Here is an 18,624-nt window from a genome sequence, read left to right on the forward strand (position 1 = left end):
ATCAGCTTTGCTGCCTGTTTAGATACTGTCCTATATTATTAGAAAAAGAGAAGCAAAATGCGAGAAAAAAAAACCCTGGATAATGCATGCCAGGCCAGTAGGTGGGGATGTCACATGTCCAATTGCAAAACATTGTTATTAAAGAACAAATAAAGAAACAAATAAATTATTTGCTTTCTAGAATGCTAAACCATCTCAGCTGCTTCACATTTGGTCTTTACCCAATATGTATACATTTTTGCATCATTACATATATTCTTTGAAATAATGTGGTGTCAGGAATTTCAGAAATGACATATTTTTGTACAGTAACACTTATGAGTCAAACAATACAGTTTTGCTTTCTGACTGAGTGACATTTGGAAAGCCTTTCTTCTGTCCCTCTCTCTCTCTCTCTCTCTCTCTCTCTCTATCTCTCTCACTCTCTCCCTCTCCCACTTGCTCATTATTGTCTCTGTCTCTCTCACTGGTAAACAGAGCAAAAAAACCCATGGACAAGGGATGTTGACTCTCCTGTCGAACAAAACCAAATGTGATGCTCCGTTGAGCGTGAAAGGAAGCAGAGACTCTGAAAAAACGTTCTCTGTGAAAGAGATCTTGCTTGAATTATACACTTCCGGCATCTCTCACTAGTAAGGTCACATCTAGGTCCGTCACTGTAATGGGAGCATGCACTGTAAAGATCAACAATTTATACTGAAAACCCCCAAGTGCCCTTCTAAACAGAGGAGTCGTCAATTTTAATGAGTAACCTCACTTGCATGTGAGCACAGGTCTTAGGCTAACTCCATCAGTGAAGTCCATCAGAGTCAGTTTTAACCTCTAGCTTAGTATGATGTGTTTTTTATATCCCCTTAACATGGACTTTTTCTAGTCGTCTGTTCAATCATATAAGCCTCCCTTCCCCCCATATGTCCCCACCCCCACTCCAGTGCTGGAAAACACTGCTCATACCAGTAAAGGGTTTAGCAGACTGACACGACTCTGGCTTTGCCATCATTATCTAGTATTCTAGTTAACATGTGTGTGTGTCTGTGTTAGTAAATTACTACCCGTGGATTCAATGACTGGGGTCTGCGTTATGTCAGTTGCTATAGTAACCAGCAACAGGCAGGTGGATCTGTGGTTGTATGGATGTAGTGTATGGCAAGCTGAAGTAATGTTTAATCTCTCAAGTGTACTAGTTTTCATTGCCATGGTGCTGGTATTTTGTTCTTTAGCTATTTGCATCTTTCACATAAATTACTAGTACTTGTATATTAGATGTACATTATCCTTATTCTTTAGGGACTTCTCTAGTACTACTTCATTAGATACAAATAGATACTAATAGTTATACTGTAGATACTTGCATCTGTTCATTAGATATTAGTATTCATCTATTAGATTCTAGTTCTTATAGTGCTCTTGGTCTCCGCTACATTCATTCTTCCATAGCGGGTGCCACACCAAAATTAATACAGCTTCCCATTCAAAACATTCAGTCGTCGTTGTTTTTTTTTAAATAGCAGGTTATAATCACACCAAAATGTATTAAAGGTAAGTGAATTATAACAGAGTGAACTGTTCTGTAAACAAAGTAGTGTTGTGAGCTATTTGTTTACCTCTTTAAAGGGGTGGTCTACAGTGTATTTTAATGCAAAGCAATGTGTTCTCATGCTTCATTTGTAGAAAAGCACGTTATTATTTCATATATCTTACTTTGATTATATACTGCTACTCTGCTAACATGAAAACGGCTATCATATTTCATAGTTACTCTGAAAGGCCCGCCCTCAAGAGGCTCTGATTGGTCAGCTAACATAATGTGTGATTCGCGGATCAGCTCCACGTCACCAGGAAAAGCATCACGCGACTTCAAGCACACGCTTTTGCGCTGCATAAACAGAGCAGCTGTTAGCCGTATCAGTTTGTGCTTGAATCAGACAGAAAATGAAGAGGACACAAATTAACCTCACGTCTGCTCTCTAAAATGAAATCTGACAAGTATCTTTCACATATTTTCGGGTTATAAGCATGTGTAAGTAATATCAAGCGTTCACATATCATTTGCAGGTTTGTTATTTGAGATGTATAACACACGGAAAGCAGACGCATAGAGTGATGCTGCAGCACTGGAGAAGATTGTGGGTGTTTACAGCTGTTTGACTGATAAATATGAATTTGTAGCTAAATTGTTAGTGATGCCAAACAGCATTTCCCATTGTTTACATCCTCATTTAAGTCCTCGCTATCATTAACACTAGAAACTGTGCATGTAGTTGATCAATTTTAACAATACTTACAGGTTGTGGCTCACAATCCACAGCTTCGTCGGTTGGAGGAGTTTTAACCAAATACAGCACTGAACTGAGAGAGATTCTGGAAGCTGTCCTTTTCTCAAATGCTAGCGCTATATAGTTTTAATTTTTTAATTCTCTTCAACATAATTAAAATGAAATTGTAAGAAATTCTCTCTTTGTGTCGAGTCCTTTGGAAGCCCAAATACAGAAACAGAAGGAGCTCTGCGGAAATAGCAGCGTTTGGATGGCATTTCAGCTTTCTCTGCTATATTACAGCGCCTCTGGCCACGACTCTTTGCTGCGCGGGCTGTATGCACATAGTGAATGCGCGTAACCTGAAGTATTTTTCGATCTCACTAGCCTGGATGTATTTTTTGTAGTCCCCAAACATATATAAATATTCCTAGCAAATGCAATAAATGTTGGAGACATACTTGTTACATAAATGCATTAAATAGCTCTTATTTGAGAGTGCACAAGAAAATCTGTGCTTGAGCAGTGTATATTTGAGGGTGTGCAAAAAGTTTTGTGCACGAACAGAGGAAATCAGCGCACAAGCCAAGAGATTCACATGCTTGTATTACAAGAAATATAAAAAGAAATATGGTACTAATAACAACCGAATGAATGAGAAAGTAGTATCTGTTTATAGGTTCAAGTCGCTAACATGTGTATTTAATAACAACCAGAGTCTAAGGACGTAGTGCTAGTAAATTATAAATAGGAACTAAAGTCTATTTAAATACTTATATCTGATAAACAACAATTATATCAAACGAATAAGTACTTGTATCTCATAAAAGGGAATAATGGGAAAAGAATAAACACTGTTATTTAATAAATAGATACTAGTAATTATATATAAAAAAACAGAAGCTAAAAAGGTGCATATGAGTACTAATGTCTAATAAATATGTGTGAATAAGTTTTTAAATTTATTATTATTATTTTAAATTTAGATTAAAAAGATAATACACTGTAAAAAGTGATTAGCTGTCTTTACTTAAAATAAAACTGAGTCAACCCATTGGTTTTAAAATAATCATAAAAAATGATTAAACCCATTGCCCTAAAATTATTAAGCAATTTAACCATGTCCATATAATAAAAATCAAGTTAAGCCAATTTAACAGTTTTTTTAAACTTCCTTTATAAAGTAACTAATCAGTTTTTAAAGTGTGTATTTCTAAAAAACATATTGCATGAAATTAGATAGCAGTACATTTAGATTAAATGTTGAAATGGCTTGCCAAAGTAGTCTATGACAGTTAGTTCATGTATAGAGAGCGACCTACTGACTGGTCTAAACAAAACTGCTCTACAGTACTTTATTTCGCTTCTGTGAATCAGAGTTGAAAACATGGTAGTTTTCGAACCGGCATCTGAACGGAGAATGTGAGAGTCATTATCTGTATTTATTGCAGCTGAACTCCAGCTGCACCAGCGTGTGCCAACAGCAGTAAAATAGCCATAACCCCACATTTAACAACATGATAGTCTAATCTTTACAGGGAGGAAATTAGTAATTTCTGAAAGAATGAACGAAGAGAAAAAACTGACGGGAGACGATGAGTGATGGAGGTGCAGAAGAGGTGACAGTCTTTAAAGATTTCCAATTAAATTCTGCTCAGTTTTTAAGTCTATGTCTATTAGTTATGGAAAGTCACAGATGACAGACTGTTCATTCATTATGCCCATTGTATACCTTTGATGTTGAGCAGTGATATGATTTTTGTTATATCATGCTAGCCATGCCAGCTGTGGTGCTGAAAACTAATAGCTTAAGATCAGTAGTGCTTAGGATCTGTGTTATGTATGTTTTAGAAATTCACATTTATGCATTTGGAGGATGCTTTCGTCCATAAGGAATTGCATATGTTTATTTATAGAAAAAGGGGGGGGGGGTGACATGTGCTAAAGGAGAATTGGGTAAGCTAAATTGTTTGTACTGTATGTGTGTGAATGAGTATGGGTGTATGGGTGTATGGGTGTTTCCCAGTGATGGGTCGTGGTTGGAAGGGCATCCGCTGCGTAAAACTTATGGTGGATAAGTTGGCGGTTCATTCCACTGTGGTGACCCCTGATTAATAAAGGGACTAAGCCGAAATGAAAATGAATGAATATAAATATATAAACAAGAGTGGTATGCTTGTATTTTATCATCCTATCCGTTTGTTACGTGGTGACGTGTGGAATACTGTTACCAGGCCCAAGCTGCTATTCATTTAAATTGAGAAAATATTCATTTATGACCATTTTATGTAAAATCATGGTGTACACAACAGTCTCTGGACTTGTTGCATCAAAGTTGCCTATATATATTGCGATTTCGATTTTCGAAAGTATTACATTGCTTTGTAAACGTTTATTATTACCATTTGTTGAGTCTCCCCATACAGTTTGATAACCCGGAAGCCGTTTTGCGTGACGAAGCGGATAGGAATGCCTAATGTAGTGTACTTCAACTGAATCCGAAATTGCATATTAGCATATGTCCAAAAAGAAGCAGGATGAAGAAAACAGATGTTTATCTTTTCACCCCTATTTTCAAAAAAAGCCTGTCACTCTGTATCAGGGGTGCCAATGACAAAATTTTTATGATGTTGTAGACGAAAGTAAAAAGCCATGGTGGGGGTGTTGCAGACTATTTTAATAGTTAGTAGTATGTTAAATAGCATGGATTGTGTGATAACATATTAGCATTCTACCAGTATACACTGGACAATTTCAGTAGTATATGAATGCAGACTTGGTTTTGCAAGCTAAGACTGCACATCTCAGAGATGCAATGTCAGACACAATGCACTCAATGGAGCTAGTGATGTTACTGTGAAGGGTAGGGTTAGGAGTGGGCATTAAAAAGCGTTGCATGCAGCTCAGATTGCGACTGCACTGAGTCTGTATCCAGACCTCTCTCGACGATTTTGGAACCTGATATTACCACTTTAGTTATTTAAACATTTACAACAGCAAGAATAGTCTACCATTATATTACCATGCTACTTGTTTATGTTGGCAAATTTTAACCTGCATGTTAGAGTACTGCTTACTAATGTATTAATATAATGTTTTACAGCAGAAACAGTATGCTAATATATTAGCATCCTACTAGTTTATGTTGGCTGATTTTGGAATTGCATATTACCATACTTTTTACTATTTTAATACTAGCATGTTAAGCAGGGACAACATATTAGTATATTAGCATGCTACCAGTTGACATTGATTTACATGAATTCGTTATTAGCCAGAAATCTATTCTAATATAAGACCATTCTACTAGCATAAACAGTAAATGTCACATGAGTTCCCAATAGCATGACAACATTTTCTCTTCTTGGAGCAATAAGCTAGTTTGCTATCAGTCATGAGGTTAGCACTCATCATGATGATGTCGTAGAGGGAATATTACGACAAGTGTTTAGAGGATACAATTTAATTGCTCTACATCAACAAGCCATCTACTATAATCAGTCATGCAGTTAGCAGGGGAGTAATAGAGCTAATGCAGCTGCCTCTTACAGTTATGAGGTCGCCCTGCTTGATAACCTGAGAGGGGATAATGGGGTAAGGGGTGTGTTCATGTGTACTCGGTGACCATGCCAACACACTCAATGAGGAGGGAACACCTGGGTTTTAAAAGGATGTCCATCACTCTCACACACACACACATGCTGAAAACAGAGAGCATATGGTTTGAGACCCTGTGCACACTAACATATCAAAGGCCTGCTGCTGTTTACTGGTCAGGTGTGGCAAACAAAAGAGAATTAACTAAATGCAGCATCTCATTGAGTTAAATCAATGGTGAAATGAAAAGGAAATCACGTTTACATTGATCCTCTGATTAACAATTCACAGTGTGCACGCTTGTGTTCAGGAGAGGCTGACCAAATGAACAAGAAACTGCAAGCAGATTACTGCATGTCTTTCCAGACTGATCACACAGGGAAACACAACTATATTTAACATATTGGCAAAAAATTGGCTAATTTATACCAATTTATATTCGATTTAATTTGTACAAATACACACCATTATTATAAAAAGGCATGTCCCCAAACCCAACCGCTATTGGGGGGATTAACAAATCTTACTAAAATTCATATGCAAATTAACCACCAAATAACAAAAAAATTATGACATGCCATGATATATATATTTTTTTATAATTCATTTATTCATTCATTCCTTTTCTTTTCGGCTTAGTTCCATTATTAATCTGAGGTCGCCACAGTGGAATGAACTGCCAACTTCTCCAGCATATGTTTTACGCAGCAGCCTTCCAGCTGCAACCCATCACTGGAAAACACCCATACACACTCATTCACACACATCCACTGCAGACATTTTAACTTACCCAATTCATCTATAGCCCATGTCTTTGAACTTGTGGGGGAAACCGGAGGAACCGGAGGAAACCCACCCAAACACATGGAGAACATGCAAACTCCACACAGAAATGGCAAATGACCCAGTCAAGGCTCGAACCAGCGACCTTCTTGCTGTTAAGCGATCGTGCTACCCAGTGTGTCACAGTCATGCCCCTTTTTATAATGTCAATGGTAAATATAATAATGTACTTTAGGTATTGCATCTTAGGCCATGTTCGCATTTAGGTCAATTCACTGAAGTTTAACATGGTTTTGGTATTTCGTCCACGTGATGCATGTCATTGTCAATGCTTAAACAAACTTTTTGGGGAACAGGATAGAGAGTTGGAAAATCTCAAAACACCCATCATGGAAAAACACAACTTTTTGGAAACGATGATGTCACTGTCAGGGTTGAGCAAAAATACATTGAATTGTATTTTAAAATAAAATACTAAATACCTTAATTTTAGATGTATCAAAATAAACTACAAACTACATCAGTCAGAAATGTATCAAAATAAAAAACAGTATTTAGTATTTAAAAAAAGCTACAAAATACTTTTACAAAGGAGCTTGACATTTCTTTGCAAATCTTCTATCAATTAGACATATTCGAACTTTCCCTTTCCCATTAATCTGACTTAGTGAAGTAAACAATGTTTGATTACGAATGTGGCCAGTAAAATTGCCATCATCTCTGTAAAATGATTATTCAACCTTTTAATATTTTAAACAGGGAATTAAATAAAGAGTTCATTTTAGTGTTTTGTTCACAGAATTTTTTAGAAATCTATATATATTTTTTGCTATTGAACTCTTCAATACTCAGTTAAAACTGTATTAGATGTTTTTGATTATTAAATATTTGTTTTATATGTTGTGAGATCTTAAGGCTTACATCTTTCCTCTTCATTAACTATACAGTGCACTTACTGATCAAATTCTAGCATTTGAAACCAATGAAGTATTGTAGGAATCGCCACTGTAGGACTTATTTTTATGCTGTTTGTTTTGGTGACAAACAGCAATCCATCCAAAACTACTATTTGTACAGTATACTCTTATACTGATATTTTTCAATTCTTCTGTAAATGGAAGAGTCAATAACATCCAAAGCACCAATCAGAGGGTGCATTTACTGTATATGATGTTGATTGATAGATTTCTTACAGTACTGATAGATTTCTTACTTATTTTACAGTATTTAAATACAAGTACAAAAATACAAGACACTAAAGTTTTTTGATACAAAATGTTAAGCCATTTTCATAAGCCCTATCAAATACAAATTACAAAATATTATTGTATTTAAAATACGTATTTTAAATACATGTATCATAAATACTGCCCATTCATGGTCACTGTATCACGTAACCAGAAGAAGTAAGAAGCCCACCCATGTAACAATCAGTGACACCTAGTGATGGGAGAAATGAATGGGCAGCGCAGTGGCAATTTAAATGATGGATGTACTTTATGCCACTTATTACACAGCTACTTGCCACAAAACATAAAAATTAGACACTAAACATTGATCTGAGCTGTAATACATTATTAATGCTTTAATTAAATGCAAAGCTGATAGAAACGAAAATAGCTGATGGAGTATACACTAACTTATTATTCAGTTACAAGATGGAGACTAACGCTCGAAAACGCAAAGCTGATAGAATCGAAACTGACTTAATAAAGTAAATACTAACTTATTTATTCACAAGACAGCACAAAACAGTCAAAAACCAACAGTCAAGGAGACAAATCTAAATGTGGATGTAGTAATATTTGGATTTGAATGTATTCACTGATGGTGAAGGTGATTCAAAGTTCCTGCATGAGCCTGCATTACTCAGAGGTTGTTATCGAGGAATAACATACATTGGAATGTCACAACTGATTCAGAAGCAAGTATTCCAGACAGCCATGTGACAAAATTATTTAATGCAGGCAAGCCATTGATTATCCCTTATATGTGCATTCATCATTGTCTTCTTGTGTTTATGTCTGTATAGTGCAATGAATTTCTTTCATTCATTCTTTCTTTCTTTCTTTCTTTCTTTCTTTCTTTCTTTCTTTCTTTCTTTCTTTCTTTCTTTCTTTCTTTCTTTCTTTCTTTCTTCTTTCTTTCTTTCTTTCTTTCTAAATAAATAAATAAATAAATAAATAAATAAATATAATGTAATATATAAATATATGTGTTACAATATGTCCAAAAAGAAGCAGAATGAAGCAAACAGATGTTTATATTTTCCCCCCACTGCTTTCCAAAAACCTGTCACCCTGTATTTCAGTGCAATTAGTTCTATAACACACTCGCACACTCACTACTCTTTTATATACCCTTTTAATAATAATAGTTTCTATGCAGCATTTTAAACAGTTTAATATATTTAAATGTATGTCACAATCAGCTGATGGTTAATTTTTTTAAATACATAACAATAATTAATCCATATATCACAAAATAAGTCCGCATGATGTTTCTTTATCTGTGTCATTCATGTGATATGCAGTTTAAGCAAGTGCATTGACTGAGTGGTGCCTCTCACTAGATGTGCTTCGTTAATAATTAAAAATTTACATTTTCAAATGAAAATAGCATCATCAGGGTGTGCCATTTTCTCCTGAGGTAAACAGATGTAGCGTGTTGAGTGGTGAACGCAGTGAAAACCCATTACAGTGGATGGGAAACTGGCCTGTCTTGTTCTTGATTCACATTATGCAAACATTATTTCTGACAAAGCACTGCACAGATGCAAATGTTATGACAGTCTGTGAATAAAATACACATACTTTGTCTTTGATGTTCACTCTGCTTGTGAACTGAAGAATGCGAACATAAGTAGTCATACTAAATTGTATTATTATATTGGCATGATTAAAAAACGTCTTGCTGACAGAGTGCTTTGAAGATATAAAATGACAATTAATTTGTATTTTGGAGCTTCACTGTGATCCTTAAATAGTCTTTTAATCAACGATTCTTTTTTCTAAAAATGCCTGAAAAAATGTTTTTTGATATCTGTACGCTGAATGGCATTCATCATTTACTCACTGGCTCCTTTATTAGGTACACCTTGCTAGTACGGCTTGGACCCCATTTTGCCTTCAGAACTGCCTTAATCCTTCATGGCATAGATTTAACAAGGTACTGAAAACATTCCTCAGAAACTTTAGTCCATATTTATATGATAGCATCACACAGTTACTGCAGATTTGTCAGCTGCACATCCATGATGCAAATCTTTCATTCCACCACATGCCAAAGGTGCTCTATTGGATAGAGATCTGGTGATTGTGGAGGCCATTTGAGTACAGTGAACTCATTTTCATGTACAAGAAACCAGTCTGAGATGATTCATGTTTTATGACATGGCACATTATCCTGCTGAAAGTAGCCATCAGAAGATGTGTACACTGTGGTCGTAAAGAGATGGGCATGGTCAACAACAATGCTCAAGTAGGCGGTGGTGTTGACACAATGCTCAATTGGTACTAATGGGCCCAAAGTGTGCCAAGAAAATATCCCCTACACTATTACACCACCACCACCACCACCACCACCGGCCTTTCATGTTGTTGACGCCAAATTCTGACCCTGCCATCCGAATGTCGCAGCAGAAATCGAGACTCATGAGATCAGGCAACGTATTTCCAATCTTCTATTGTGCAATTTTGGTGAGCCTGTGCGAATTGCTGCCTCAACAAGGCATTTGCGCCCACAGAAATCCCGTTCACTGGATATTTTTTCTTTTTCGGACCATTCTCTGTAAACCCTAGAGATGGTTGTGCTTGAAAAGCTCAGTAGATCAGCAGTTTTTAAAATACTCAGACCAGCCTGTTGGACAGGTGGACAGTAGCCGGTGAGTGTATGTGCCATGGTAAAAAAAATATATGCCATAATATATTTTACTTACAGAGTGAATACAATTGAACAAGACAAATTCTATTGACATATCATAAATTCTATCGACATTTAAAGCAGTATAACACTTTTATTATTTTAATCCCATATTTGACCCTTATACATAATTATAAATCAGAATAACACATTTCCGGTCCTAATCTAATGTTTTTCTCTACCAATATTCTGTTGCACTTAAAAATGTCTCATTTCAGTGTTAAAATGGCTTGTGAGTGGCATTAATTATATACTATTACCTGCAATGCTTTAGAACAATGGTCTGAAGTAACCTTTCATTACTTTATGTTCTTTTAAACATTTCAGGTTATGTCAGGTTGTATGTATCAAGCGGCAGACATTTTACAAGCAATGTAATATCATTTCTATCCTTCCTTTTTTTTGCACCACTTTTATCAAGGTAACCTGGCCAACCGTGTAACTAACCTTCATTGTACCACAAAGGACGAAGCGATGAGTCACCTATGGCTATTGTCAATATGTTATTTTTGCTTTATTATGAATAATATGCAATTATTTCATCCAGAACTTTCTTTTATCCACAAAAACTCATTTTATTATATTTGTAACTTCTCAATAAAGCAAAATTATTATACTGAATATTTTATTTTACTTTTAACTTCTTATGGCACAAAAAATGAACAAACAAACAGAGGAAGAAAGGAAGACACGATAAGCTCTATAATTATCAATTCACTGACTTGGTTATGAGATGAGAGATTTTTGAAGGCTCACATCCTCTTAATAATTTGTGTTTTGTGAATACGAGCGAAGTGGAGAACACCACAGTTTCACAAATAGAACATGAACACTGGCTAAGCTCTGAAAACCGAGACAAGAAGGCTTAACTGTTAAAAAGCCAAGCTTCAAAACACAATCATCGCATACTGATAAAATGCTGAAAAACTCATTAGAAGCTGCAGCACTTTATGGACAGGCATTGTAATGTAGATGTTTGTTTTACATTATTCCGGATCCAGACTAGGTCCAAGTGTTTCAGCGTTTCTCGTTTTCAGATGTCTAGAGGTTTTATATGGCCTCTTGGCTGAAATACGATCTGTTTTTCGATTTGAAATTGGCAAGAGATCTTATACTTGGGAAAAAAAAGGCTGTTGCCATTATGTGTCATAAGTGAAGGCCATATTCACCTCGTCATCTAACTTTAATTATTACAGTCATGAAAGTCAAGCTGATCTTAGGTCAAGGATGAAATTTTATTTCATCTTTCAATGAATGAATCAAACAGAACATTTGCTGCGTAATACTTTGGGGGCCGAATAATGAAACATTCTTGTTCTCACAGAAGAAAATTGTACAAAAGTTGTGACATGGACAAATTCTCTACAACATTTATTCCGAAAGGCAATGTATTAAAAAAAACACTTAAGGCCTGTTCCCAATAGTAATAAAGATATAGTTTTAAAATTCATTCCAAGTCCGCTGAACACTGCTGAAATAACTTTCAAATGTTTCCCCCTTAACTGATGTTTGATGCAAACATTAAAGCCAATCCATTCTGCTTTAAAGGAATAGTTCACCCAAAAAACTAAGATTCTGCTATCATTTACTCCACTTGTTCCAAACCTCCTGGGTTTCTTTCGTCTGTTGAGCATAAAAGAAGATATACTGACGAAAAGCAGCCTTTCAATTCTATAGTACTTTCCCCTCTATATTATAAATGTCAATGGCTGCTCCCCCCCCCCCCCCCCCCCCCCCCCCCCAAAAAAAATTCTTTGCAATATATTGGTTTGTGTTCAACAGAAGAAAGAAACTTTAATTTAGTTTGGAATCACTAGTGTTTGTAAGTGGTTAGAAAATGTTCATTTGTTTGTGCCCGTTTGCTTTAAGTTCAAGGCAAGCATTAAAAGTTGCAGGTGGCAAAACTACAGAAAAGTCAGGTCTAGAAAAGTAAAAACTTTATTCATCATGTGGAAACTGATTTTTAAAAATACAGATAAACATAAACAAATATTCATATCAATAACTTAAACCTTTGACGATAGATCTGTTGTGAGCACTGAAGTTGTCTTAAATGTGCAGTATGTAAGTTTGACACCCAGTAGTTGAACTAGGTATTGCACTCCTGATTCAAAACACACACAAGTGAAAGTTTGCCAGATTGACTACATCAATGGAGGTGTGCCTGACCATCGAGCCTAAAGGCTGATTTAAATCGTGTTCTAAATAAAAGCAACAGCACATGATAGAAGGAATATTTTCCATATTAAAAGGAGTTTTTGTCCTAACCAACACCTGAAATATATATTTTAGAAACACCTATTTCTTGCAGCTGAACAACAGGATAAACTGACAATGATCCCCTCAAGTACACCTCGTGCACTTTATTCAGCATGAAATGCTAATAATATGAGTTTGAATGCCATTTTATGTGAAATTTATTGTCATACTACTGAAAGCAGCAGCAGTTAGTTCACCTCAGATCATGAAAATAAAATTGTTTGAAACTGAACTGTACAAACCAATACATATCAGTGATTTAGCATGTACATTTAATAATGTTAATGGAGGTTTAAAATGTATTAATTAGATTATAAACCTTAATTTTGTTGGAGTGCAATAAGTGCACTATTCTGTGCTTCTTAATAGCTGCATTTTAATTTCTGTCATTTTTTTGCTGAATGCAAACAGCCAAATTGCGTATCACTGCAAATCTCATCATGTAGCCTATTTTTAGTAAACATGGTTTCAATGTAACCTGCTCAGTTAATGTTTATGTCTGTAATATTTGCTAATTAATAACCACCTCATGTGGAACTCTGAATCTGGGTTTCATTTCGGAGGCTGCTACTGTCCATCAGAGGTTGCGTTTCGGTCATGGATGCATACTTTGAGAGGCTTCATGACTGAATGAATGAAATATGCTGTTTTTTACCAAGGCAACCCGGGGTGCTGAAATATAATTGGCTAAACTAGCATTAGGCAGGTTAAAGGGACCAAAACAAAGACAGACGTTTCAGCATGTAACGGACATTTCCAAAGCAGAATATCTGACTTCAGCATAGTTTTTCAAAAAAAACATGAATGTTCACTATTTAAGTTTCTTAAATATCTACAAACAAATTATGGTATTTATTCTTTAGAAGAGTCAAAAACCTACATATATTAACTTTAACCTTAATCAGTTGTATATGCTTTTGTTAATCCCATCTGCTTTAAGCAATTTAAGTTATTTTAAAACAATATTATTATGCATGATGTGACTTTTGTCGTAATTCAAATAAACAACTCAAGTCAAATAGAAACCAAGCAGTGCAGAAAGACCAGTAAGCCTTTGGCAAGATATAATTATAAATCACCTAATCCTTTCAACAGGTTCTTTCTTAGGGGAACAAACAAGAGGGAAACAACTTCTCTAGAATTTTGGAACTTAAGAAAACCACACCCTGGAACATTCTTGCAAACTTCTTGGAAAATATATTTTCCAGTGAAATTTCTCAATGGCTTTGTGAATTTCACCTGGGGTGCGTTTCCCCCAGTACAATGCATCGTTTGGTGAATAAACTATGTAGTCACAAGTGTTTCCCTGATCCATCATTTGAACTAGTTAAAATATAACATTTCTGTAATACTAGCTAGCTCTCTACAGCTCTCACGTGGTGCCCACTGAAGTTAATCAAGGTGCACATGCAAGCTGAGACTGCATATAATGCTTTTAATGCATACACCTGACCCCGGCCCTAACCCTACTCCTTAAAGTGACGTCATTAGCTCTATTGAGTGCATGTGTCTGAAACGGCATGCGTGAGACTGCATGTGCAAATCTGCAGCTAAATACTATTGGGTTAAGCAGGACTGTGCACCTGGTTAGTATCTGGATGGAAGACCACAAGGGAAAACTGGGTTGCACAATGGTGGAGGATGAAAAGATTCCTCCAAAATCTGTGCCTTGAGTAACCAGAAATGCACTATATAAATATATTTTTATTATTATTAATAATGTTCTAAAGGTGTTGGAGGAACAACTGCTTTAGTAAAAATTGACATGCACAATGGATGCTTTTTTGGACCGATAATGTTTACACACTTTTTTCTATCCGAGTTTTTGTAATAAACATTTAACTTGCTTGCACCTTTTTCCTTGCATTCTTAATTGAAACTTTCCTATATATGGTCAAACATTAATGTCATTTCTTTTGTTGTCTAAGAAAATCATTTGGTTTCATAAATTAAATTTCAAATAAGTGGAATGTTTTTTTTTTTATGAATTACTTTTACAATTTTGACATACTTAAACAACTGAAGAAATGTTGCATAAATGTAATTTTTTCAATATGTACATTCAAATTATTAACATGTTTGTTTTAACAAGCTTTAGAAATGTTCTAACTGAGATTTCATCTTGTAGTTTTCTTATTGTGCCATGCCTGTGTTCAAAATGCTTAAAAGTTATGCGAGTGCACTACGAAGGGAGCACAATTACCAATGTCAAGGTCAATAAAATCAACTGTAATATGAATAACTGAAGGCAAATGACATAAAAAGTGAACAAGACAACTTTAAGCTTTCAAAATTATTTAAAGTGGATTGAGAGGAGCTGGAAAAGGATAGGATATAAGGTGGATAACTCGGAATAGGACAACGAGGAACTCTTCTTCTAACCACAGGTCTAGAGGTGTAGTTCCAACCACACAATATTTGCAATTCTGATTGCGAATGTTTGTTAGTTCATCCAAAAATGAAATCATTCTCCACATGTTCCAAACCTTTATGAGTTACTTTATTCTCTTCGAATGTTGGAAAGCAGCAGCCATTGACTTCCAAAATAGTTTTTGTTCCTATACTGTGGATGTCAATGATTACCGTATTTCCAGCATTCTTCATAATATCAGATAACAATAATGACAGAAGAAAAAAATTCATAACTTGAGTGTGAGTAAATTGGTGTCACATTACATGCAGTAATAAATTAAAAAGTCTGTCTTTCTGATTATTTCTGTTCTCAGATCAGCAAGCAGCATCTTCAAACAGTGAAAGAGCGTTTCCAGGCCTTTCTCAATGGAGACACTCAGATTGTAGCCGATGAGGCCTTCATCAATGCAGTCCAAAGCTACTATGAGGTTTGACTTAAATTTTTTTCATCAATGCAACAAGTCTGGACTTGCACTGGATCTCAAACCAGTTCTGCTTTCAATAAAATCCTTTGCACGCAAACCTTGTTTAATGCCATCAAAAAAGATGTTTACTTAATTGAAAAGAGTGTTTCTGTATGTGTTTTTGACAGAAGATTCCTAGGCTCAGCAAGGCTGTATGTATTTATTATGTAGCCGTGGTAAAAAAAAAATAGAGAGAACAAAAAAAGGTTATTCCATAAAGGCTAGTTCATTTATTTTCTCATATTTAAAATAAAATTGTCATTTATGTCATGAAATTTATGTAAAAAATGTCAATTTCATGTCATTTTTTTGCAAACATTCTGACTAATTTCTATTTTCTGATAACAAAAAAATTCCCTAAATGACAATATTTTTTTTGAAGTTTGAAAGAAACGCTATCAGTTCTTAATATAAAACTAATTTAAACATTTTAAACATGTTGTTAAACAATTTGTCAACTTTAATTACTTTAATTTGTTCTTACCGAATAAAAGAATCAATTCCTAATGGAAAACAAAATATATTTACATACAGCATAAACATTTTTATGTTTATACTGTATTTATATTGAAACATTTGAACAGTAGAGTATGATGAGTGTTATTCCATTCCTTGAGAGTAACTAAGCTAAAAAGAGAATTCACAGTTCATTCAATCTGATTACTGCATTAATTTGAATTGATTAACTTTATTTAAATGTAATTTTTTTCACCCTAAGAACTAGTACTTTTTCATGTTGTAAAAAAAGTATGTACTGTCACAATCACCAGCGATCCATGCTTGTAGATGGCTGGGAATGATTTACTTTCACATTGTTACAATATGGACAACAAATCCCTTCATGCACCACACAATCACACCTGTTCCGGTTTCCAGCTGATTGTTAACACACACAGCTGAAGCTGTTCAGAACTGATTACATGGACTTTAAAAACAGCACACACACACACACACACACGCACACACACACACACACACACACACACACACACACACACACACACACACACACACACACACACACCAGCACTGAGTCTTGTTTAACTGTACTGTGACATTATGATGCATCTCCCTTAAGCAAATTGAGGTATTAGACTCCACGTTGTACAGTTGAAGCTTTAAATGATTTAGTGAAGCGGTAAGAGTTCCAGACTAGCATGCAGAGATATTGGGTTCGATTCCAGGGTGATGCAGCTATAATTAGGTTTGCTCTGTTCTTGTACTCTGTGCTTGTGTTTTGTTTTAACATTGGCCTGACATCCGAATGAACAATTTGTGAATAAATATGTCTTGTTTTGGTCATAAAACAGGGTTGTTGCTAGATCAGATATGGATGTCGGGTGGATGTTAACGAGAATTATTTATATTATTCAATAAATTTCCTGTTTATTGTATTTTATTAATATCAAACCCAAACCTAAACCCAACCATCGCTGTACTGTAAAAATATAAATTATATAAATTATTGTTATTCAGTGTTACAAAAATGATGCTTTATTGATGCTGTATCCGCAGCTGTATGCCATTTAGACTTTACCACAAAACAGTAACATTATTAAAATACATAAAATCATAATTTCTGAGTATTCGTACAAGGATTTAAACCCCCCCAAAAAAGAATTGCAGCACAATAAATTTGAGCACATGCACGGTCCACTAGGCTATATGAGACAGAGTTTTATTCTGACCCTGTCAGTCAAACACAGATTCGTCAGGTTTCAAAACGCTTCTGTAATGACTGATGCTTTGAATCGCTTTAGTCAAGTGACATAGGTGTTTCAGATCATGTTTTGGAGCAGTGTTTAGATAAACTTGCGCTTCAGGATCTCGACACTGTGTCAAAACGTCAGCTTCACTTCAGCCATCCCTACCATTTCCTACCTGACCATTCTTGCATTTGGATCTGCATTTCCGTTGCCAGCGTCCCATCTCATTTTAGAAGACAGTCCCATCAGGCATGGTCTGGTATAAGGTTCTGACGGTATGATAACCTTCGATTAAATTATCGCGGTTTCGCGGTATTGTGATTACTACTCTAAAATATATTCTTTTTAAGTGTCTGGGCAAAAAACAAAATCGTATTTCCCTTTTCAACACAACATATTTTATTTTAAGAAACATTTCAAATATTTTGGAGCAGTAAACATGTCAGGCTAAATAATTCAAATCAGTCATTGACTTCTGCTGTCTTCATTTGTTTAAAAAACATTTTTTTTTCTTTACAATTTAACACAACATCTTTGGATATTTTTTTCTGCTGGAGATACTGTTGTCCTAAAAAACGTAAATAAAAAAATCGTACACATACCTTAGGAACGGTATAGCAGAAAATTTTTACGGTTTTAAAACCTTGATTTTTCCAAACCGCGGCATACCTTGAAAACGGTTATCGTCCCATGCCTAGGTGCATGACAGGATTTGTAGTCCATATGGTGACAGATTTGTGGTCCAGAGTGAAAATAAATGGTTCCCAGCAATCTTCAAGGCCTGGATCGCTGGTGATTGTGACAGGTGCAGTAAGCCATTTTATTGATCTGTTATTTTTATTCTGTTATTACTCACATTAATTGTATTAGTTTTAATATCCCCATTAACGTTTTGTAGAATAATCAATCTTGTGTAAAAAAAAAATATTTTTTTTAACCCACGTTTGGGACAAGCTCAACTATTAGGGTACATTTTTAAATAAAACATTTTAACACAGTGGTTGAGTTTGTCCATATTCTTCTTGTAAATTTGGGTTGAAATAAAGTAGCAAATAGAGTATTTTTGAAAGAAAAATGTACAACAATGTGTTATGCCATTATAGAGTTAAAGCCATTGTGTCTGTTGATCAAAGCTGAATGAGAGTTAAAAACACAAGACAAACAACAGAGTAAGTTACTTGGCTCAACATTAAATCACATTATATTTATGCCGTTACATGTGTATTT

General features: G+C 35.1%; 1 protein-coding gene across 1 annotated transcript in view; it reads left to right on the plus strand.

Annotated features, from left to right (window-relative positions):
- Positions 1 to 18,624, plus strand: part of cadpsa (Ca2+-dependent activator protein for secretion a) — a 267,285-nt gene that overhangs the window by 25,915 nt on the left and 222,746 nt on the right. Inside the window, 1 exon segment of the mRNA XM_056467741.1 lies at positions 15,542 to 15,655. Within this exon segment, the coding sequence (XP_056323716.1) occupies positions 15,542 to 15,655 (114 nt within the window).

The sequence above is a fragment of the Danio aesculapii genome, chromosome 11 (genome assembly GCF_903798145.1).
Source record: "Danio aesculapii chromosome 11, fDanAes4.1, whole genome shotgun sequence".
NCBI classification, from domain to species: domain Eukaryota; kingdom Metazoa; phylum Chordata; class Actinopteri; order Cypriniformes; family Danionidae; genus Danio; species Danio aesculapii.